Raw genomic sequence first — 24,168 nt, 5'->3', positions numbered from 1 at the left:
CAAGTTATGAAAAAATATGGTCGTGCTTTGTTCTACCTCGGGTAGGGGTCTCTCAACTTTTAGGGGCCCAAGTTCCTCTACTATAAGGGCCTGATTTAACTAAGCTCCCAAGTAAAGAGTACTAAATTGCGTGTTCACTCCAAAAGTTTGCACGTTTGGTTGGTGGGCGTTTTGCGGGTGATCTACTAAGATTTGCGCGAATGACATCAGGTGCAAACCTTGTGGAGGCGGTAATGTTTAAGTTAGTTTTTTTGCGTGTTCTACTGGTTTACATCACGGAGCGTTTGGACAGAAAGCAGGATGACTGCAAGCGCAAAATAGGTATTAGTGGGAGAGGCAAATAAACGCACAATACTTTCGAGTTATAGCAGATAAATCTCAATATTACAAAGAATATTTTGGTTATAAGAAAACCTCGGCATTAAACAGGGCCTCTCTTTTCTTCCCTTCATCTTAAGAATGAAGTGTCATACATTGCGCAGGAGGTGTGAGCTGTGTCCTCTGTGGCACGGACGCTCTACACTCTTGTTGCGCACCGGACAGCTGGCCAGCGCTGTGTCTGATCGGATATAAATGCCCTGGAAAGAGGTATCGAAGACGGGGGTACAAACAGCAGTGAGGTCCCCCAATCCAAGCGTCCTACAGAGTGCTCAGCAGCGGGCTTTAGAGAAAGGAGACGAGCGCATTATGGAGAGGAGCGCACCGGAGGGGGCGAGCTGGGGGAGAGACGCGCGACCCGAGAAAAAGGAAATCCCCAGTTTAAAATATAATGTTGGCGAAAAGAGGGAAATAGGAAGACATAAATGTCAATGTTGAAATTCTATACAATGCAGAGGCTGTGAATGTTCAGTTTTGTTTGGCTATATGGCAACAATAGCCTGTAGTTTAATCAAGGTGTTCCTCTTCCTTAACGATTAGAATATTGAATCAAATTAAAAAATGAATGCATGCCATTTATTTTTCTGTCATTTGAAAGATGTAAACACTGTGATGTTGCGGCCTTCTTGACCTCTGAATTTCCATGCCAAAAATGCATTTTTGTCCTCCTCCTGGTCGTTTTTCTCATCCTCTGCCATTGCCGTTCGGTTGTGTGGAAAGTGCTCTCGCGCACTGACTTGCAGCACACCTGCGCACATAATGCCACCTGCTTCTGCATCTGCACAGTGCAACCTGCGTGTAGTGCCGTAAAGTGATCCTACCGGCAATCCTTTGTTTGAGAAAGTAACTGTATTCAGAATACACCAATTTAAACTGTAACTAAAACGGAATACAATTACTCTTATTTTGTATTTTAAATACGTAACGCCGTTACATGTAATCCGTTACTTCCCAACCCTGCCGACACCACTTGAATGCACCATAAAGCATTCAATTATTTTACTTTCATTTCAGGTAAAGGAACATGGCCTCCGCTGGTTTTCTGCTCTTAATGCTCGCTGTCCTCATTAGTGAAGGAAGTTCACAGAGTGAAGGTAAGTTCCTCCGTCGTATCGGAGTTTGAAATATTTGATTCTTCTTGGTATTCATGTGATTCTTTCTTCACAGGCTTTGTGAAAATTCACTGCAAGACTCAAAACATCGGACAGTATGAGCAGGAGTCACGACTTGACTGTGTAATCCACTACTCGGGAGAAGTAGAAGATCCTGAAATCGTGGCGGTAATTTGGAGTAGAGAGGGGGTTGAAGAACCTGTACTTGAATACGGAAATGAAGAACTTACATCGTTGCCTGGATATTCATTTGCTGAACCGTCCTGGAACAACAAGAACGTGAACGTATCCCTGCTCATTCACAAAACTGCTGTTAAGGACGAGGGAGTTTATACATGTTTTGTGTTCACAAACAGTGGTTTTAACATCAACCAAACCAGACTGAACGTCACAGGTGAGCTCTAAGATAAAACTTTGTCTCAGCTTTTTGGCACACACACACACACACACACACACACACACACACACACACACACACACACACACACACACATCATTTTGAGGGAATGATTAATCTCTGAAGCAGCCCCTGAGAGCTCATTTTTGTGTCTGTTTGTGTAAACATTTATAAGATTAAAGACAGAAGATGGACTGCAGGAAAGATGTAAAAGTGAGCTAGATGGAATGTAGATTGTGTGGAGAACGGGGGACTTTCCTTCCCCATCAGGCTGGTATTTACCTTCAACAGAGACTGTTCAATGTTTGCTCGGTGTCTTTGCTACTTTCTGTTTCTTCATGACAAATAAGATGTCTGCTTTCATTAAGTACATTTGCTTATCACACATCACAAATATCAGTGGTAAAATAATAGTGTGATGATTGATGTCGAGGGTTGAAGTTCAGATTAATAATCATGTTTCATCTCCATGTTCTCCTTCAAGCCAAATACGGAGTGCCAACTATTCAGCCTCAACCTCAGGACATTGATCTCAACACCGACGGTTCCCTGACATGCAAGTCCACCGGCTACCCAAAAGGCCGACTCAGCTGGTTTGATAAAGACAACAAGCCTTGGTTAGAGCAACCCGAGGTGGAGGTGCTGAAGACAGAGAATGGTCTGTTTATCCTCTCAAGCACGCTGAAAATACAGGGAGGATCCTCCTTCTCCCAGTACACCTGCAAAGTGTTCAACGCCAGAGGAGACGAAGAGGCGGAGGAATCCTTCACAGTGCAGGACAAACCATCGGCCGGAGGTATCCGTTGTCGAGCACCACACATGATACTCGTTTCCTTCTTCACACAACAACCGGTACTTTTTGTCAGATTTCTTTTAGCTACAGTCACATGTTATGTCATTCAAAACATTTTTTTGAAGCAACACCCGACGTCAATGCCGTTACGCAATCAGGTCTTCTTTTAGGATTGCTCAACTAAGAGGAACTTGAACCCAGGGGGCCGTCATAGAGGGAGGAACGCCAGGAGGATTTATCAGAAGTACAATTCAATTCAATTCAATAAACTTTATTTGTTCCCGGGGGGCAATTCAAAGGCACACAGAGCAGTAAATTAACAACAGTGCAAGTAAACGAAACATTTTAACCTAAATAGAAAGTGTCAATTTAAATACAACTTAAAGCTTAAACTTAACTTAAAAACACAAAATATAAAAAAGTAGATATAAGTGGACAGTGATCGGACTAACAGATGTAAACAGAACTATATGCAGTAAACGAGAAATAAATATATATATACAGAACTATGTGCAAGTAGGCAAATACTAAATGATAAGTTATTAAGGTACATGGTGAATAATGGAACAGGGTACAATATGGACAGAATTGATCTGAGGAAATGATTGAGGCCTAGCAATCAAAATCTTGAAAATGAAGACATGAATGATGGTGACTTGTAGGTTCCCTTTTTTTGATTTATTCATTCAGGTAGCCGGCCCGGCCTTATCTCACCCGTCAGCACAAACACTGAACAGTCCAGACTTTGCTGTACTCACTAAAGCTGTTTTCACATATGCACTCCGGATAACATCTAGATAATTGCAGGAGGACCGCTCCGGAGATTCTCCCGACCTAGCCGTTCACCAGGCACCAGGGGTGGCCAATCAGATTTCAAGGGGGGGCCCACGCCAACCCTTTTTAGACACGCCCCTGTTTGTAGGCGACTATAGATGTCGAAGATGGAAACTGTGTGAGTCCGATACAAACTCAAAACACAGAATCAGGCTGCCAGAAGCTGAATAAAGACGTTCCTGAAATACGACATATTTCTATAAATGAAGATGTTAAAGAAGGGTGAATATTCAGCGTTATCAAATCGGATTTGCAGGTGTTTGTTTGTTTCTAGAATATGAAGAACCTGGGTGAACCTTAGGGCTTATTTGGCAGCACCCTTGATTTGAACACTAACTGTTATTTTAACCATGAGAGCTGAGTCCAAAGAGCAAAATATCCCCAGGAGTGTTTTGATTATGCAGGGGAAAAAAATCTTGGCAGCTCAGACTGAACTTGTAAACATTAAACCACAACAAGGCTGAAGCTTCCTTAAAAAAACAAGTCAGAGCAACTTTCCCTCCCACGTTGCTTCAGTTTTGTTTCCTTCCATCTTGTAAGACATCAATAAGTCTCCAAGTGTGACCCAGTACTTTCTCTAAACCATGGGGGGGTCAAGCTTCTTGTTTTCATGAAAGTTTTGATCCATTGTTCATACTCTTTGACGGGAAAACTCATGAACTGGTTCGTTGATATCTGTGCAGTGACCTTAGCCGAGCTGTTACAAGTCCCCACATCTGCTGAATGCAGTAAACGGTCACTTATCATCAACTGATTAATATCTGTTTTGCAGTCGACAGTCGCGCGTTTGCAACACCAAAATCCCCTCCAGTCATTGTCTTTACTTTCTACTTTGTCTGGGAGGGCAGATCATTAACTCAGTCCCCCCCCCCCCCCCCCGCCCCCCCCCCCTAGAGAGAAAGAGAAAGTGAATGTTTGCAGCTAAAAGTATCACAGGGGGAATTTCCCACCACTGCATGACACGCCAACCTGGTTCCAAATATCTTCTTCTATGTTCTATCTTTATATCCATGTGAAGTATTACATCTGTAACTTTTTATTTTCTTCTATTTGATTTATTCAGGGCTGGGACAAGACTCAAACATGATTTTGGCCAAGATAGTGGCTCCTGTGTTGGTCGTCGGGTCTCTGATCGTGGGGTTCCTCGTGTTGCTACTTTACAAAAGACGATCTTGGCGTGAGTACCATTAAATATATATCTGTTTATTTAACATGGCAGTTTCAAAAACTGACCATTGAAAATGCATTCTTGTTTATTTAACATTTAGCCATCTTAACTTTAAATCTCTTGAAATCCAAAATGGTATTAATATATTGAAACCTATGTCATTTTGCACCAGAGGAGGATGTTGGATGCTGTCCTGCATCCTGGACTTTGCAAATGCATTGTTGTAAGATCTTAAAGGGGACATGCTGTATTATGAAAAATCCACTTCTACAGTGTTTTTGAACATATATTTGGGTATCCTGAGTGTCTACTGACCCACAAAATGTGAAATAAACCCATCCAGTCCTTTGTTTGTGGTCTGCATAAGTCTTACAACACAGAGAAAAATGCTCTGTTTCAAATGTGCTCTCCTTGTGATGTCACAGTGGGATTCTGGTAAAATATAAATAAAACCCTCCCCTGATATCTCCACACATGGACTCCACCCCCAGACTAAAACAAAACTTTAGCGCAGGTCGACCATTTTTATTCTCTCTACAGAGGTGTGATGACTACGGGGAAAACTCAGGGGGGCTCATTACATTTAAAGAGACACACACACCAAAACAGAGCGTTCTGAGAGAGCTGGTTTATACAGGGTCACAAACCTCTTCTGGTGCTTGATTCATGTTATATTTTGACCAAAGCACAGCACAGATGTTTCATTTAGACCACAGGGGACTGTTTGAAAAGGTGGAGGGGGGGGGGGGGGAGCTAATATGTCCTCTTTAAAGTATCATTATCAAGCACGAAACGGATCACTCACACTACTAGTCAAAGCGAACTGGCCTTTGTGGTCAAACGTGCTTACCTAGTGTGAGTGTGCCCTTTGTTTCCTGTCAGAGCCAAAAGGAAATAAATACTCCTGACAATGGATAACACGAGGACTTTTGAAGGTGTCAGACACTAATTTGTGTCCCGAGTTTGTCTACAAACCCCCCAATTAAGAGAAAAGTCAATCCACTTTTCAGAAAATGTGTGCTCAAACAGGCCGTTTGTAGATTTTCCCGTCATGACATCACAAAGGGCAGTAGCCCCTCCCCCAGGTGGGTGACACTCCCACAGCTAGGTGTTTGTTCTGCCCTCTGAGTCTGCCTTCTCACCGTAAACAATAGGACATGGAGCAAGAAAGCCCGAGCCACCCAAGCCCTTCCAGAGAGGGGGCGTGGTCAAACACAGCTCATTTACATATTTAAAGGTACAGACACAGAAACAGCCTGTTCTGAGCAGGGCTGAAATCGAGGGGTTTATAGACATGATCAAATACAGGATCAGAGTGGATTTAGAACAAGAAACTTCACACACATGTTTTGATGAGCTCTGAGACTTATTGATTGAAGAGGAGGAGAATATGTGACCTTTAAAACCCGCCTCAGCTCCAGCTCTCAGCTTGATCAGAGTGGATTTAGAACAAGAACATCACAACTTTCACCGTAGTCTACCTTAATGTAGCTAGTAGGAGTGTAAACCCACACAAAGCAAAAACAGAAAGCTGTAGAGAAGCTGCACATTGTGGACTTGGCTGAACACAAGAGAAATCATTACGCAGGTAGACATTTTAAACCTCTTAAATCAGACTGTGTCTTTAATAGTTTGAGTTTTTTTATTTTATTTATTTCAACGAGGCGATGTGGGGCCTCCTGGGCTACATCTTCTGAAACATCATGTAACCAAATAACTCACCACAAACAGGTTTCACATGTCATTCCGAGGCCTGTCCATGCGTGTCCTCCTGCCTTGTTTTCAACTGTCGATAACTTCTGTCACATAACAACCATCGGTGTTCTAACTGGGCTCCAGGTGTTTGATGGGCTCCCTTTAATGTCTGATTTATGAGTTGTTCTGCGGTGTAGGGTGATGTCAATAAATTTACATGGTGTTGTTTTTACAGCCCGTTTTCCTCCTCCATAATTATATATTGGGTTTTTTTCCAGGTGACCATCAAGTCGTGATATACATGGAGGAAGATGAGTCTCGAGAACGTCTTTGTGTTTAAAGTCACGATTTAATCTTCATTCACACTCTAACATTTCATATGTTTTTCAGGATGGATGTTCAAGAAAGTCTGACTACAGGTAAATATAATTCAAACATTTGATTTGGATTGTCACTATTTAAACGTCAATATAATTCTAGTAAGAATTAGACGACATTAAAAAAAAACAGTTTCGATACCTAGTCCCAAGTGCACAATTTTGGTTGAATTTCCATTTTTTATTGCCAAAAATGTACAGGCAAACTCCTGCACATTGTCTGAAATTGCACATAATACATTGGCAGCAATGTGTTTGTGCAATTTAGACAGTCACCACTTCTGCTGTCTGTTTGTTAGACATAAAAAACCATCACATCTTCATGACACACGAGTGTGAATTTGAATGAGCCATTGCAGCTTTGTGTTCAAAATATTAGGGCTTCAACACTTGCCACCTGCCAGAGCCCATTTTTCTCCACAGCCGAGTGAGCTGATGTGAAAACGCAGCAGCAATGCATCATTAAGGATTCTCAGATTGTCTTATTTTAAAACAAGTGGCATCAAAAACTGTTGCAAATTCAGACAACCAAACAAGGTAATAAGTTTGTTACTAACCCTCCCTTTTCCTTTCTTTTTCTCTTCATCTCTCTGTGCAGGAGAAACCAAGACCACTCTTACTGACGACCACTGAAATCAACACTTCTTGTTTGCTTGAGCCTGCATCAGCATTTTAACTTTTCCTAATGCAAACATCCATGTACATAACCAGGTAAAGCTTGTATCACTGTGATTTAACAGAAACTGTAAGCGCTTTGTTCACCCTTAATCTACCAAGTAAACAAGCTCCAATCAAGTTTAAAATGTCAACAAAGACTGATATATCGCTGACAACAGGAGTAAAAGGGGTCCAGGTCAGGCTCTGTTGTCTTAAAGTAACCACATTGGGAACCGTTCCGACACCACGGAGTCTCTGATGTTGATTTATGGAGGACAAAAGTGTATAATGTGATGATTTAGCCCACGCAATAACTGTAGCTTTTGGCAGCTTATCAGCCTCCTTCTCACTCCCTCTTCACATTCCATGTCTTTAGTGAAGGGTTAGAATCATGAAATACTTTTAATCCGTGTGTGTGTGTGTGTGTATTTTAAGGAAATGCAACTATTTCCTGCCAACGTTTCTTTTATTCATATATGTTGTGCTAGGAGGGGTTAGAGGCATAAAAACAGGCGTGCTTGCTGTTGCCATGGTGCTTTCAGACACTCTCTGCCAGTCTGCGCGGGCGCAATCAGGAGAACAAAAAAGTTTGGGAATTTCATTCACTGTGTGAGAGCATGTAGTCATAAGACAAACATTTCAGTAATGCCAGACATCCATCAAACTGGTCGGAGGCAACAGAGCAGGCTGTGATAGGCCCTTTTGTGAGGTTTGGTTTATTTAACTTTTTTCACAACCGAGTTCTCAGAGAAACCGCCTCGCATGCCTTTAAAATCTTGAATTCTGATGGAGCCTGCATGTCAAGCTCGAGCCTGTCAGACCAAATATTCTCTACTGTACTGAAGACAAGCCAAAAGTGGAAAACAAAACTCCTTATCAACATCCATATATGTGAATGATTAACTGTTCTGTAACACACAGTTAATCATTGACCTGGTTGGAGAAAAAGCAGTTTATGAAGTTTATGAGTTTATGAAATCAACGACAAACGTCCTTACACTACTGTCAGTCATTCAGATTCTGTGTGTCGTGAACATTAGGTTTATATACATGTATGTGTTTGTAAAATGAACTGTATACTCTTTTAATTATTTTTTTATCGTGTTTTTTAGCACTAGCACCTTGCACAAACTGTGAATTGTGATTGTATGGTAATAAAACAAAGTCTAAATAAAAAAAACATAAAACAACCCTGTGATAAAGTTTCATGTTGTGTGTCATGAAGGATAGCTCTTGTTTAATGAAAATAAAAAATACATTCAGGCAAAAGTGGTGCAGCTGTCGATGTAGTTGTTGATGACGATGTATTAAAGGTCACACATTATCCAAAATACAATTAAACACTAATGTGTCTCTAGGCCGTCTACAAACCACCCCCCAGTTATGAGAAAAGTCCATCCTCTAAGTCTTTTGCCTGCTCCACTTTTCAGAAAATGTGTGCTCAAACAGGCCGTTTTGGAGATTTTCCCTTCATGACATCACAAAGGGCAGTAACCCCTCCCCCAGGTGGGTGCTTAAAGCTGTTTGTTTGCACTTACTGACGTCGTTTCGTCCCCTCTAGATCCTCACTTGTCTTGTTCTTACTCCCTGATGTTCGTCAGGGAGCCCCGTGTGAAAACATCTGCACACTCTCTGATATTCTACTTCGCACCGCTCCTCTCTCGGTTGGTGGCATGTTGTCTTGTTTTGGCCCGTTTCCATTTTCATCTTCTTCCCTTATATGTTCATCTGATGACAGAGCAGCTTATCGCCACACAAGATCTGATTTATTCACGACCATTCAAAGCATTCATCACACTTCCTCGTTCTCTTCACTTTCTTTAAAACCGACTCATAAGCGCACTAAAGCACCAAATGTTCATGTGATTGCAGCACTATTTGATCTCTCTGGTTGTGGATGTCTCTTAAGCTGTTTTCACACAGGACAGCCTGCCAACTGAAATCCATCTGAGTTGCATTTTCAGTGAGTCCGACTCGATAATGCAGGATTTCCCAATCTTGGGGTACCACATGGAGTCCAAATGGGGTCCCCTGAAATTTCAAATTATTGACCAAAATAAAATATATAAATAATATGCCTTAATTAAGCTACAAGACAGTATCCAGTTCCTTGTAGCACATGCTAAAAACGATCCAGCATTGTAAAATACAAGCTCACCTGGCTGTACACATCAGACACTGAGAAACATAAAATCCCCCTTTGTGCACCAATCTCACCCCGGCCTGTCTGCCCCGGTCTCAAGCAAAAAGCTCTATGTGTTTTGGATGTCTGTGGTCCCCAGAGCTTTGTGAAGTCAAACTGAGCTCACAATCCATTAAAGGTTGGGAACCACGGCATATAATGACAGATTCTGCCTTTATATTAATGCTGTGGTTAATTGGACGTATTCAAAGTATCAATAAACGAGTAGACAAGAACACACTGGCACGAATAAAGCAGCTTCATGATGTGCACATGGATCCTCGGTTGTCACTGGCCGGGTAATATGAATAAATGTGAGCTAAGATGAGCTGGGATCTTTTTAACTAAAAATTCCAAAAAATCATGATATGGCTGAATTTGTTTGTTTTTCATATCAGCATTAAATACCTTCCTCATCATATCATATCAGTATCACTTTCCTCCAGATCAAACTTCAATAAGTCAAGATTCAATTCCTGTAAATCATTATAGACTGGAATGCTGCCATCAACTGGACAAACAGCAACACAACAGGTTGATGATCATAACAGAGCTCACTATATGATGCTGTTTTTTAGTAGAGCATTTTTTTATTTACCATTTGTTTTAAACAGACAAAAGTCATTTCAATGGAAACCTGAGCTGTAGTTTCCATGTTTCAAGGACAATATGAGCATGTAAACAATAAGGTTCCTTTTCCAGTTTGCCATAATCCAAATAAATCACTTTGCTGTTGATTTAAATCATTCCCACAAGGGTCAACAGAATACCAATTTTAAAATCTGCTCTAGACATCTCCTTCAGTTACTGTTTCAGTTTGGTTTGTTGGTTCTGCCTGCATCTAAATCCAGCCTGCAGAACAAGTGAGATAAGCTCCTGTTTTGTGGTGAACAGAGAAAGAAGAATGCTTCCATAAATAATAATAACTATAATAACTTTATTTATATAGCACCTTTTAAAAACACAGGTTTACAAAATGCTTTGACAAACAGCAAAAACTAGAACAAACTAAACCAAACACAGAAGAACATAAACAACAGCAAGAACAAACAAATGCAAAATACTAAGAATAATTAAATACAATTCAACAGAAAAGAACCCATAGTGCACGATACCCAACAGACATATATAACCCCACCATCACAAGAACCATCACAAGAACCCAGGCAATACAAGAACCCAACAACACGAGCTGAGACCAAGAGGACCAAAGATTTAAAAAGATGTGAGAAACTAAAAGAGATAAAAGCAAATAAAAAGATAACAGCAATAAGAAGGTAAGAGCAGTAAAATAAATAGAAACAAGTGGTTAAAGGATCAAAAAACCCAAAACTATAATATTAATAAAAATACAAAGTAAATATAAATATGAAACATAAATAGACAAAGTAAGTACGATAAGAAATTACCAAGTTAAAACACAAGAGGAGTTAAGATATGAGCATAAATACGAGATAAGACCATAAATAAAAGGACAGTAAGAAGTAAAAGAAGATAAAAATAGTAAAACCAGTAAGAAAAGACATTAAGAAGACGACATCACGTAAAAGCAAGTCTGTAAAAGATTTTAAGAAGGGATTTAAAAGAATTGAGGGAATCTGCGAGTCTTATCTCCTCAGGGAGGTCGTTCCAAAGTCGAGGGGCCCTGACTGAAAATGCCCGGTCACCTTTAGTTTTAAGTCTCGACTTTGGAACAACCAGGAGGGCCCCACCTGAGGATCTAAGACTGCGGGCTGGCTCATATGGTGTCAGTAGCTCTGTTATATAGCTTGGAGCCAGCCCTGTTCGTGCTTTAAAAGTAATGAGTAAAATCTTAAAATCGATTCTAAAACTTACAGGAAGCCAATGTAATGAAGCTAAAATTGGAGTGATGTGATGTCGTCTGTTACAACCAATAAGAAGCCTAGCTGCTGCATTTCGGACTAGCTGGAGGCGAGACAGTGACTTATTTATGATTCCGGAAAAGAGGGAGTTACAGTAGTCAAGTCGGGAGAAAATGAGGGCGTGGATGATCTTTTTAAGGTCTAGTTGGGTTAGAATTGTTTTAATTTTGGAGATGGTGCGTAGATGGAAGAAGCATGATCGGACAACTGTTTTGATATGGGATGTGGGTTGGACATTGGCGAATAAGGGACCGAGGCTGCTCTTTGAGATATGAGTGGAGTTTGGCGGGTTGAATACTATGATTTCAGATTTAGAATTGTTCAGTTGGAGAAAGTTTTGTGCCATCCAGCAGTTGATATTGTTTAGGCAGTTTCTGACAGCAGCTAGGCTCCTCAGGTCTCAAAGGAAGGTATATCTGTGTGTCGTCTGCGTAGCAGTGAAAGGAGACATTGTGGCATTGGCCAAGAGGCAGCATATAAATGTAGAATAAAATGGGACCTAAAACCGAACCTTGCGGTACACCACAGGTAATGTTAGAGGTAGAGGAGGAGTAGTTACCGATGGTGACCGCGAAGGTTCTTTCTAAAAGATAAGAGTAAAGCCAGCTAAGCGCAGAATCCTTTAAACCAACCCATTTTCTGAGACGATCAGTTAAAATTGTGATCAACAGTATCAAAAGCTGCACTAAGATCTAAAAGAAGTAAAATTGTGCCCTCCCCTCTATCTGTTGCTAAAAGTAGGTCATTGGTTACCTTGAGGAGGGCCGTCTCTGTGCTGTGACAAGCTCTAAAACCGGATTGGAATTGCTCAAAGAGGTTATTTTCAGCCATAAAAGATAAAAGTTGTGTTGAAACCACCTTTTCTAAAACTTTTGATAAAAATGGAAGTTTTGAGATTGGTCTAAAATTGTTTAAATCAGTGGGATCAACTTTGGGTTTCTTTAAAAGTGGTTGGAGCAGAGGGGACTACCAAATAGAACAGATCCAGATCAGCTCTGTTGAAATGCAGTCCACTTTCTGACAAAGAGTACTGCCGTGCAGACAACACAAGTTTTCAAAGTATTACCCGTAGCATAAACAACATTCATTCATTTCTGTTGTTGTTGCTGCTACTCTGTTTGTCTCTGTCTGTCTTTTGCTTTACATCTGTCTGTTCAACATGAGTCTGGTCCTTTTCGAGGTTTCTGTCTGTTTTCTTGCCACTATAATTTTGCTAAATGTTGCTTAGCGCTCCTAGACGTTGCTCTGCAGAGTACACACCGGAGCTATTGGAGCCTTGCTCAAGGGCAGTACTCGGGTAGTGACCTGACCTGGCACCTCTCCAGCTTCCATATTTTGGTCTTCACCAGGACTTGAACCAGCGACCCTTCAGGTTCCCAAACCAAGTCTCCACAGACTGAGCTACTGCCGCCCCAAAGAGTTTTGGAGTGGGGGCTGCTGCTCAACTTTTTTGACTTTTTTAAATTCTTTTTTGTGACTCATAAAAATCCCATCACTTTGACTTTAAGGTGTTTTATGTGCTTTATTGGGTCCATTTGTAGGTTGTTGTTGTTGGCCCCTTAGGTCTTAGTTGACACAGCAGACAGCCAGCAGCCTTCATCTGTCAATCAAAGCGACTACGCCCCAGATCATGTATAACTGGTAGCTTCGATTTTGAGTTTAACCACAATGCATCCTTCTTGTCATGAATAAAGAAAGCTTTGAAGACCAAAGCTCTTCTTTTGTTTTGTTGCTGTTTTGTGCCCCATGTGGCCACTTGAAGACGTGCAGTTGTTTTGCACTTCCTGTTAGCTTCACTGTTAGCTTGTTAGGTTACTGCTCGATATGTTGTCATAATTGTTTCAAAGAAAACCTGTAAAGCATGTGCATGTTTTCATAAAGTGCTTTTTTGTAAAACATGAAGTGTGCAATGCACGAGCATTCACACTAATACAAATATTTATAAAATACATAGATGATATTTATGTGTCCTCATGAGGCACAAAGCTGGAATCAACAGGAGAGGAGTGAGAGCAGGTGAGGGCTAGAGTCTGTTGAAAGTATTTGAGGACACCTGGTGGACAGCTCGGGCATGGCAGGTTATGGGGAGGAGGAGGAGATTAATTAGGGGCCCTAGGAGAAGGGAGCAGTCTGTTTTCAGAAAGGTGCTTGGAGCTCTGAAGAATATGCTTAAAATCACAGCAACACTGTAATTCTATATCCTTTATTTTCCTCCTTTACAATGGAAGCCTCAGAGCTTCAGTTCAGACAATTACCAGAAGAGGGCAGCATTGGAGGACAGCATACACTCTCTTGCAGGAAGTGCAGATGGATGGATAGCACTTGTGCAGAATCTTCAAAGACACTTCTGGACCCTTAATTGACACAAAATATTTCCTTGGTAATAACAAAGTGTTTTTCCAGTCAATGCCAGTGTACAGATTATTCCAAACATAGATGCAGGTTTACTACAGGTGTCCCTCTGAACTATTTCTCTTGTACATTAGTTATTAGTTTTAACACTTAGAAAAGAATCAGAACAGATTTTGGCCCAAGGCCTCATTCAGATTGTCATATATATATATTTTTTTTCATGTTAGCAAGGGCTGAAAAATATTCCTAAAATAGAAAATGTTCTGTACAATGTATGTTTTTTCTTTTTTTTCCGACTGCTTTTACTATTTTCCACATTTTTTGTCAACTATGAAAATAAAACTAGGCACAATTTTTTCAAACAAGCGGACTGTTGTTTCACCATTCAATAACCTGAGCTTAATACAGAATTTACAAAAAAATGAACCACATTATTTGTTAACAGGCTTGATTCTGAGAAAAAAAATTAAAAAAAAGTAGAATGAAGAAATCTAAGTATTTGATTCCCTTTTAATAAAGGGTTTCTTTTGCTAGCCTTTTGATTGTGATCTACAAAGCCTTACTATTTTTTTTTTTAAATAATGAGAAGACAATAGTCTTTCCCTGTAATTAGTTATTGTGTATTTACCTTATTCTTGGAAGATAAAGATAAAGATAAAGCTAAAGATAAAAATAAAGATAAACTTTATTGATCCCCCGTGGGGGAAATTTGTGCATTACAGCAGCTCCAGAAAACAAGGGACGGGAATATACTTATAAAAAATAAAAATAGAAGTTAAAAACAGATCAAACATATTTACATCATTTAAATAAAAAAATACAATAATGTAAAAAAATAATGTAGTGCAGTGACCAATTTTAACAAACCCAATATGGTTTAGAAAAGTCACTTGAGGGATGAATGTGAAAGCTTTCGGACGCGTGCTTAGCTCGAAGAAATGAACACAGTCCATTGATGATTTGATTTGGATATTTCAATCCATTTCTTTTTAAACACTTCTTATCAAATAAAGGAAAATAAGACGAACCACTGTCTATAAATAAAACAAACAAATCCGCGTTGGATGCGTTTAACTCCGACAGGCTGACACGGTAAAAAAAAACTGTTTGCCTCCATTCAATCACCTGTCCCACCTCACCTGGAGCCTTGCCTTAACCACAGCATCCGCCCAGGCTACACATAGTGCCCAGTAGAGGGCCAACACACACAAGCACAAGGAAAATAGCATCACACAAAACAAACACCTCATTTGGCTCCAACAAGTAGCATGAGTGCAAGATCATTTATTGTGATTGGTTGTACATTGTCGAAGGTCTATGATGCTCCAACCTTATCTGGCCAATGTTACCTGACTTCACCCTATATGATGAAACAGCACATCTTCTCCTTTTCAGATTACACTAAACTGCTGTCGCCTTTTCTCCCTGCTCCTCTAGAAGTGGACTTTCTCCCGCAGAGCTCGAAAAAACTGCCAAATGCTTTATTGACTGCGGTCAAACCAGCCGCTCCTCGAGTTTACATGGTGAAGTGAGCCGCCCCTAAATTTGAAGTGCCCACGTATTCTGATCTTTATGGTAAATGCTCCGGACTGGAGGCTTACTTCACCATGTAAACTCGAGGAGCGGATGGCTTGACCGCAGTCAATAAAGCATTTGGCAGTTTTTAGAGAACGATCTAATTACTGCCTTCTTATGCAAGTACACAAAACACCAATGTGGTAAATTTTGTCCTGCAACCCTAGTGGTGCCAATACATTTATGGACTAAATGGTAGGCTGCTGGCATGTTCCACCACTAGTGGACTGTTTTTAATTCTGCCAAATGTGCTTTCCTTCATCATTCAGCATTCATTTTGCCACTTGTTAAACTCTAATAGTAGAGGAACAAACCCCCCAAAAAGGCTTTAGTTTTCGAGATACCCCTACCCGAGGTAGAACAAAGCACGACCATATTTTTTCATAACTTGAACATGTCTAGTTTATGAAACGGATTGTTGTATAAAAATATTTTACTGCAAAATAACTTTTTTTGGATGTTTTATGCATCTTACCAAAAAACGAAAATAGGTCAAATTAGGGCTTCTCCAAAAGGGACAGCTCTAGCCTTATCACATGTATCTCTGGGAATCAGAATCAGAATTTCACCAAATATGGACAGGATGTTCACAGATAGTTATTAGTTACAATTATGCAAAGTTTTTATCAATACTATTTTCATTTTTTGAATTTTTCACACTTAAACACACATGTAGTTTAGGCGGAAACTGAAAATTGAAACAAAAATTCAAAAGGTATGTATATCAAAGTCTGTCATTTTTTAAGTAAGGACACCAAACATTAAAATATGTCATTTGTATCTTCTTTAGACTGTTATCTCAACATAAAAGCAAGTTATGTGACTTCTCACTTGACCCTATGCTGTCACCAGCCCCAAACAGGAATCTAGTGCAGCCAGGATTTCAGGGCGACCTGGTACAATGGGGCCCTATGGATGTGTATGTGGGAGGAGGTGGCCACAAACAATAGATTAAGACTCAACAACAAGACACAATATAATTGTATTCTGTAAGATATATATATAATTAAACATTTTATAGTTATTTCTAATACATTTTGTCTCATATTTTCTATCTTGATGATTTATATGATGACACTCAACCCGCTGCTTTCAACAATATTATCACCTATGACATTGTTTCTATTTCATTCTAAAAAATTAAAGCATTGTCTTGACATCAGTTGTGAAATATTAATGATCTAAAAAACAGTATTGATATATATAACCCTGAGTTCTTAGAAATTAAACATACTTCATATAGTCTATTTGTATATCGGCCATACAGCCTGTTGTAGTTTTTTAATGTATTTCACTCATATAAAGATGGTGTGTCGTCACCATATCTCCTGCTTTTAAGAAGAACCCTAGTTACTCCAGAGGATACACTGGATGAAGGGATTGTTTTTATAATACCCTAAGTATGATAAAGTGTTAAAAAAAAAGCCACAATAGCTATTTTTGTTGAATGATTTATCAGGCAACCAATGGAGCTGGGATACAAAACAATTCTTATGATGGCGTAAATGTGTGTAAGGTAAATTAGGATAACAATCATGCAGACATGTTTATAAAAAACGTCTTTATACACTTATTTTACCTCATTATATATAATGACATTTGAGTTTTAAATGCTAATTACAAAGGATGATTTCCACTTAAGACAATATGGCTGTGAACCTGAGAGCTTAACACCGTACAACTAAAAACCTTTGTGTCACACTAAGCATCCCCTGGAGACAAAGTTTGACCTCTTATCTCTTCGCTGATCTTGTCCTGTGCTTGTGTAAGTTGTGTTTACTGATGAAAAATCTCCTTCTGCCAAGTTTGAACCGTCGAATATATCCCTAACTCTGAATCTTGGCTGTAGAAAATGACAGCAACCCGCTGAAAGCAGTAACGAATAAGAATAACTTCACAGAAGAAAATATATTCTATCTTAAGGTCTTGTTTGCTTTTGTAAACCATTTCACGATATCAGTTTAAGTGAGCTCCATAACCAACCAAAACAATCCTCCCAGGAGCTTTAAGAAAACAATTGCTGCAGAAAATAACCATCAACAAAGTCAACCAACCAAACAAAGATAACACAACCAAATCAGGACAACATAACAAAATCAAGACATCATAACTAAATCAAGACAACACAACCAAAGACAACACAACCAAAGACAACACAACCAAAGACAACACAACCAAATCAAGACAACACAACACAACCAAAGACAACACAACCAAATCAAGACACCACAACCAAAGACAACACAACCAAAGACAACACAACCAAAGACAACACAACCAAATCAAGACACCACTACCAAAGACAACACAACCAAAGACAACACAACCAAAGATAACACAACCAAATCAAGACACCACAACCAAATCAAGACAACACAACCAAATCAAGACAACACAACCAAATCACAACATCACAACTAAATCAAGACAACACAACCCAATCAAGACAACACAACCAAAGACAACACAACCAAATCAAGACATCATAACTAAATCAAGACAACACAACAAATCAAGACAACACAACCAAATAAAAACATCACAACTAAATCAAGACAACACAACCCAATCAAGACAACACAACCAAAGACAACACAACCAAATCAAGACACCACAACCAAAGACAACACAACCAAATACAACACAACCAAAGACAACACAACCAAATCAAGGCACCACAACCAAATCAAGACAACACAACCAAAGACAACACAACCAAATCAAGACACCACAAAGAAAGACAACACAACCAAATCAAGACAACACAACCAAATCAGGACAACATAACCAAATCAAGACAACACAACCAAAGACAACACAACCAAAGACAACACAACCAAATCAAGACAACACAACCAAATCAAGACACCACAACCAAATCAAGACAACACAACCAAATCAAGACACCACAACCAAATCAAGACACCACAACCAAATCAAGACAACACAACCAAATCAAGACAACACAACCAAAGACAACACAACCAAATCAAGACACCACAACCAAAGACAACACAACCAAAGACAACACAACCAAAGACAACACAACCAAATCAAGACACCACAACCAAAGACAACACAACCAAAGACAACACAACCAAAGACAACACAACCAAAGACAACACAACCAAATCAAGACAACATAACCAAATCAAGACAACACAACCAAAGACAACACAACCAAAGACAACACAACCAAAGACAACACAACCAAATCAAGACAACATAACCAAATCAAGACACCACAACCAAAGACAACACAACCAAAGACAACCAAAGACAACACAACCAAATCAAGACACCACAACCAAATCAAGACAACACAACCAAATCAAGACAACACAACCAAATCAAAACATCACAACTAAATCAAGACAACACAACCAAAGACAACACAACCAAATCAAGACATCATAACTAAATCAAGACAACACAACCAAAGACAACACAACCAAATCAAGACAACACAACCAAAGACAACAGAACCAAATCAAGACACCACAACCAAAGACAACACAAACAAAGACAACACAACCAAATCAAGACAACACAACCAAATCAAGACACCACAACCAAATCAAGACACCACAACCAAATCAAGACACCACAACCAAAGACAACACAACCAAATCAAGACACCACACCCATATCAAGACAACACAACCAAATCAAGACACCACAACCAAATCAAGACACCACAACCAAAGACAACACAACCAAAGACAACACAACCAAATCAAGACAACACAACCAAATCAAGACAACACAACCAAATCAAGACACCACAACCAAATCAAGACAACACAACCACATCAAGACAACACAACCAAAGACAACAGAACCAAAGACAACACAACCAAATCAAGACAACACAACCAAATCAAGACAACACAACCAAATCAAGACAACACAACCAAATCAAGACACCACAACCAAATCAAGACAACACAACCAAATAAAATCAACACAACCAAATCAAGACAACACAACCAAAGACAACACAACCAAATCAAGACACCACAACCAAAGACAACACAACCAAAGACAACACAACCAAATCAAGATAACACAACCAAATACAACACAACCAAAGACAACACAACCAAATCAAGAGAACATAACCAAATCAAGACAACACAACCAAAGGCAACACAACCAAATCAAGACAACACAACCAAATCAAGACACCACAACCAAAGACAACACAACCAAATCAAGACACCACAAAGAAAGACAACACAACCAAATCAAGACAACACAACCAAATCAGGACAACATAACCAAATCAAGACAACACAACCAAAGACAACACAACCAAATCAAGACAACATAACCAAATCAGGACAACATAACCAAATCAAGACACCACAACCAAATCAAGACACCACAACCAAATCAAGACAACACAACCAAATCAAGACACCACAAAGAAAGACAACACAACCAAATCAAGACAACACAACCAAATCAGGACAACATAACCAAATCAAGACAACACAACCAAAGACAACACAACCAAATCAAGACAACACAACCAAATCAGGACAACATAACCAAATCAAGACAACACAACCAAATCAAGATACCACAACCAAATCAAGACAACACAACCAAATCAAGACACCACAACCAAATTAAGAAAACACAACCAAATCAAGACAACACAACCAAATCAAGACATCATAACTAAATCAAGACAACACAACCCAATCAAGACAACACAACCAAAGACAACACAACCAAATCAAGACAACACAACAAAAGACAACACAACCAAATCAAGACACCACAACCAAATCAAGACAACACAACCAAATCAGGAAAACATAACCAAATCAAGACATCATAACTAAATCAAGACACCACAACCAAATCAAGACATCATAACTAAATCAAGACAACACAACCAAAGACAACACAACCAAATCAAGACAACACAACACAACCAAAGACAACACAACCAAATCAAGACACCACAACCAAAGACAACACAACCAAAGACAACACAACCAAATCAAGACAACACAACACAACCAAAGACAACACAACCAAATCAAGACACCACAACCAAAGACAACACAACCAAATCAAGACACCACAACCAAAGACAACACAACCAAAGACAACACAACCAAATCAAGACACCACAACCAAATCAAGACAACACAACCAAATCAAGACAACACAACCAAATCTAAACATCACAACTAAATCAAGACAACACAACCAAAGACAACACAACCAAATCAAGAGAACATAACCAAATCAAGAAGACACAACCAAAGGCAACACAACCAAATCAAGACACCACAACCAAATCAAGACACCACAACCAAAGACAACACAACCAAATCAAGACACCACAAAGAAAGACAACACAACCAAATCAAGACAACACAACCAAATCAGGACAACATAACCAAATCAAGACAACACAACCAAAGACAACACAACCAAATCAAGACAACACAACCAAATCAGGACAACATAACCAAATCAAGACAACACAACCAAATCAAGACACCACAACCAAATCAAGACAACACAACCAAATCAAGACACCACAAAGAAAGACAACACAACCAAATCAAGACAACACAACCAAATCAGGACAACATAACCAAATCAAGACAACACAACCAAAGACAACACAACCAAATCAAGACAACACAACCAAATCAGGACAACATAACCAAATCAAGACAACACAACCAAATCAAGACACCACAACCAAATCAAGACAACACAACCAAATCAAGACACCACAACCAAATTAAGAAAACACAACCAAATCAAGACAACACAACCAAATCAAGACATCATAACTAAATCAAGACAACACAACCCAATCAAGACAACACAACCAAAGACAACACAACCAAATCAAGACAACACAACCAAAGACAACACAACCAAATCAAGACACCACAACCAAATCAAGACAACACAACCAAATCAGGAAAACATAACCAAATCAAGACATCATAACTAAATCAAGACACCACAACCAAATCAAGACATCATAACTAAATCAAGACAACACAACCAAAGACAACACAACCAAATCAAGACAACACAACACAACCAAAGACAACACAACCAAATCAAGACACCACAACCAAAGACAACACAACCAAAGACAACACAACCAAATCAAGACAACACAACACAACCAAAGACAACACAACCAAATCAAGACACCACAACCAAAGACAACACAACCAAATCAAGACACCACAACCAAAGACAACACAACCAAAGACAACACAACCAAATCAAGACACCACAACCAAATCAAGACAACACAACCAAATCAAGACAACACAACCAAATCTAAACATCACAACTAAATCAAAACAACACAACCAAAGACAACACAACCAAATCAAGACATCATAACTAAATCAAGACAACACAACCAAAGACAACACAACTAAATCAAGACAACACAACCAAAGACAACACAACCAAATCAAGACACCACAACCAAATCAGGACAACACAACCAAATCAGGACAACATAACCAAATCAAGACATCATAACTAAATCAAGACACCACAACCAAATCAAGACATCATAACTAAATCAAGACAACACAACCAAAGACAACACAACCAAATCAAGACAACACAACACAACCAAAGACAACACAACCAAATCAAGACAGCACAACACAACCAAAGACAACACAATCAAATCAAGACACCACAACCAAAGACAACACAACCAAAGACAACACAACCAAATCAAGACACCACAACCAAAGACAACACAACCAAAGACAACACAACCAAAGACAACACAACCAAATCAAGACACCACAACCAAATCAAGACAACACAACCAAATCAAGACACCACAACCAAAGACAACACAACCAAAGACAACACAACCAAATCAAGACAACACAACCAAATCAAGACAACACAACCAAATCAAGACACCACAACCAAATCAAGACAACACAACCAAATCAAGACAACACAACCAAAGACAACACAACCAAAGACAACACAACCAAATCAAGACAACACAACCAAATCAAGACAACACAACCAAATCAAGACAACACAACCAAATCAAGACACCACAACCAAATCAAGACAACACAACCAAATCAAATCAACACAACCAAATCAAGACAACACAACCAAAGACAACACAACCAAATCAAGACACCACAACCAAAGACAACACAACCAAAGACAACACAACCAAATCAAGACAACACAACCAAATACAACACAACCAAAGACAACACAACCAAATCAAGAGAACATAACCAAATCAAGACAACACAACCAAAGGCAACACAACCAAATCAAGACACCACAACCAAATCAAGACACCACAACCAAAGACAACACAACCAAATCAAGACACCACAAAGAAAGACAACACAACCAAATCAAGACAACACAACCAAATCAGGACAACATAACCAAATCAAGACAACACAACCAAAGACAACACAACCAAATCAAGACAACATAACCAAATCAGGACAACATAACCAAATCAAGACAACACAACCAAATCAAGACACCACAACCAAATCAAGACAACACAACCAAATCAAGACACCACAAAGAAAGACAACACAACCAAATCAAGACAACACAACCAAATCAGGACAACATAACCAAATCAAGACAACACAACCAAAGACAACACAACCAAATCAAGACAACACAACCAAATCAGGACAACATAACCAAATCAAGACAACACAACCAAATCAAGACACCACAACCAAATCAAGACAACACAACCAAATCAAGACACCACAACCAAATTAAGAAAACACAACCAAATCAAGACAACACAACCAAATCAAGACCTCATAACTAAATCAAGACAACACAACCCAATCAAGACAACACAACCAAAGACAACACAACCAAATCAAGACAACACAACAAAAGACAACACAACCAAATCAAGACACCACAACCAAATCAAGACAACACAACCAAATCAGGAAAACATAACCAAATCAAGACATCATAACTAAATCAAGACACCACAACCAAATCAAGACATCATAACTAAATCAAGACAACACAACCAAAGACAACACAACCAAATCAAGACAACACAACACAACCAAAGACAACACAACCAAATCAAGACACCACAACCAAAGACAACACAACCAAAGACAACACAACCAAATCAAGACAACACAACACAACCAAAGACAACACAACCAAATCAAGACACCACAACCAAAGACAACACAACCAAATCAAGACACCACAACCAAAGACAACACAACCAAAGACAACACAACCAAATCAAGACACCACAACCAAATCAAGACAACACAACCAAATCAAGACAACACAACCAAATCTAAACATCACAACTAAATCAAGACAACACAACCAAAGACAACACAACCAAATCAAGAGAACATAACCAAATCAAGAAGACACAACCAAAGGCAACACAACCAAATCAAGACACCACAACCAAATCAAGACACCACAACCAAAGACAACACAACCAAATCAAGACACCACAAAGAAAGACAACACAACCAAATCAAGACAACACAACCAAATCAGGACAACATAACCAAATCAAGACAACACAACCAAAGACAACACAACCAAATCAAGACAACACAACCAAATCAGGACAACATAACCAAATCAAGACAACACAACCAAATCAAGACACCACAACCAAATCAAGACAACACAACCAAATCAAGACACCACAAAGAAAGACAACACAACCAAATCAAGACAACACAACC

General features: G+C 39.3%; 1 protein-coding gene across 4 annotated transcripts in view; it reads left to right on the top strand.

The window, feature by feature from the left end:
• Positions 1-541: 541 nt before the first annotated feature.
• LOC110005197 (CD276 antigen homolog) overlaps positions 542-24,168 on the top strand; it is a 161,511-nt gene continuing 137,884 nt past the window's right edge. Inside the window, exons 1-6 of one of the 4 annotated variants that reach the window (XM_065959326.1) lie at positions 1,387-1,472; positions 1,546-1,884; positions 2,372-2,683; positions 4,578-4,691; positions 6,768-6,796; positions 7,353-8,601. In XM_065959326.1, the coding sequence (XP_065815398.1) occupies positions 1,403-1,472; positions 1,546-1,884; positions 2,372-2,683; positions 4,578-4,691; positions 6,768-6,790 (858 nt within the window). In that variant the 5' untranslated portion in view covers positions 1,387-1,402 and the 3' untranslated portion in view covers positions 6,791-6,796; positions 7,353-8,601. Of the gene's footprint in view, positions 1,473-1,545; positions 1,885-2,371; positions 2,684-4,577; positions 4,692-6,655; positions 6,797-7,352; positions 8,602-24,168 lie in introns of those variants that run through there. The other 3 variants (XM_065959323.1, XM_065959314.1, XM_065959311.1) reach the window with 3 other exon arrangements.

Source organism: Labrus bergylta, chromosome 1 (genome assembly GCF_963930695.1).
Source record: "Labrus bergylta chromosome 1, fLabBer1.1, whole genome shotgun sequence".
NCBI lineage: Eukaryota > Metazoa > Chordata > Actinopteri > Labriformes > Labridae > Labrus > Labrus bergylta.
Note: the sequence above shows the minus strand (reverse complement) of the source record. Positions and strands in the feature narration are given on the sequence as shown.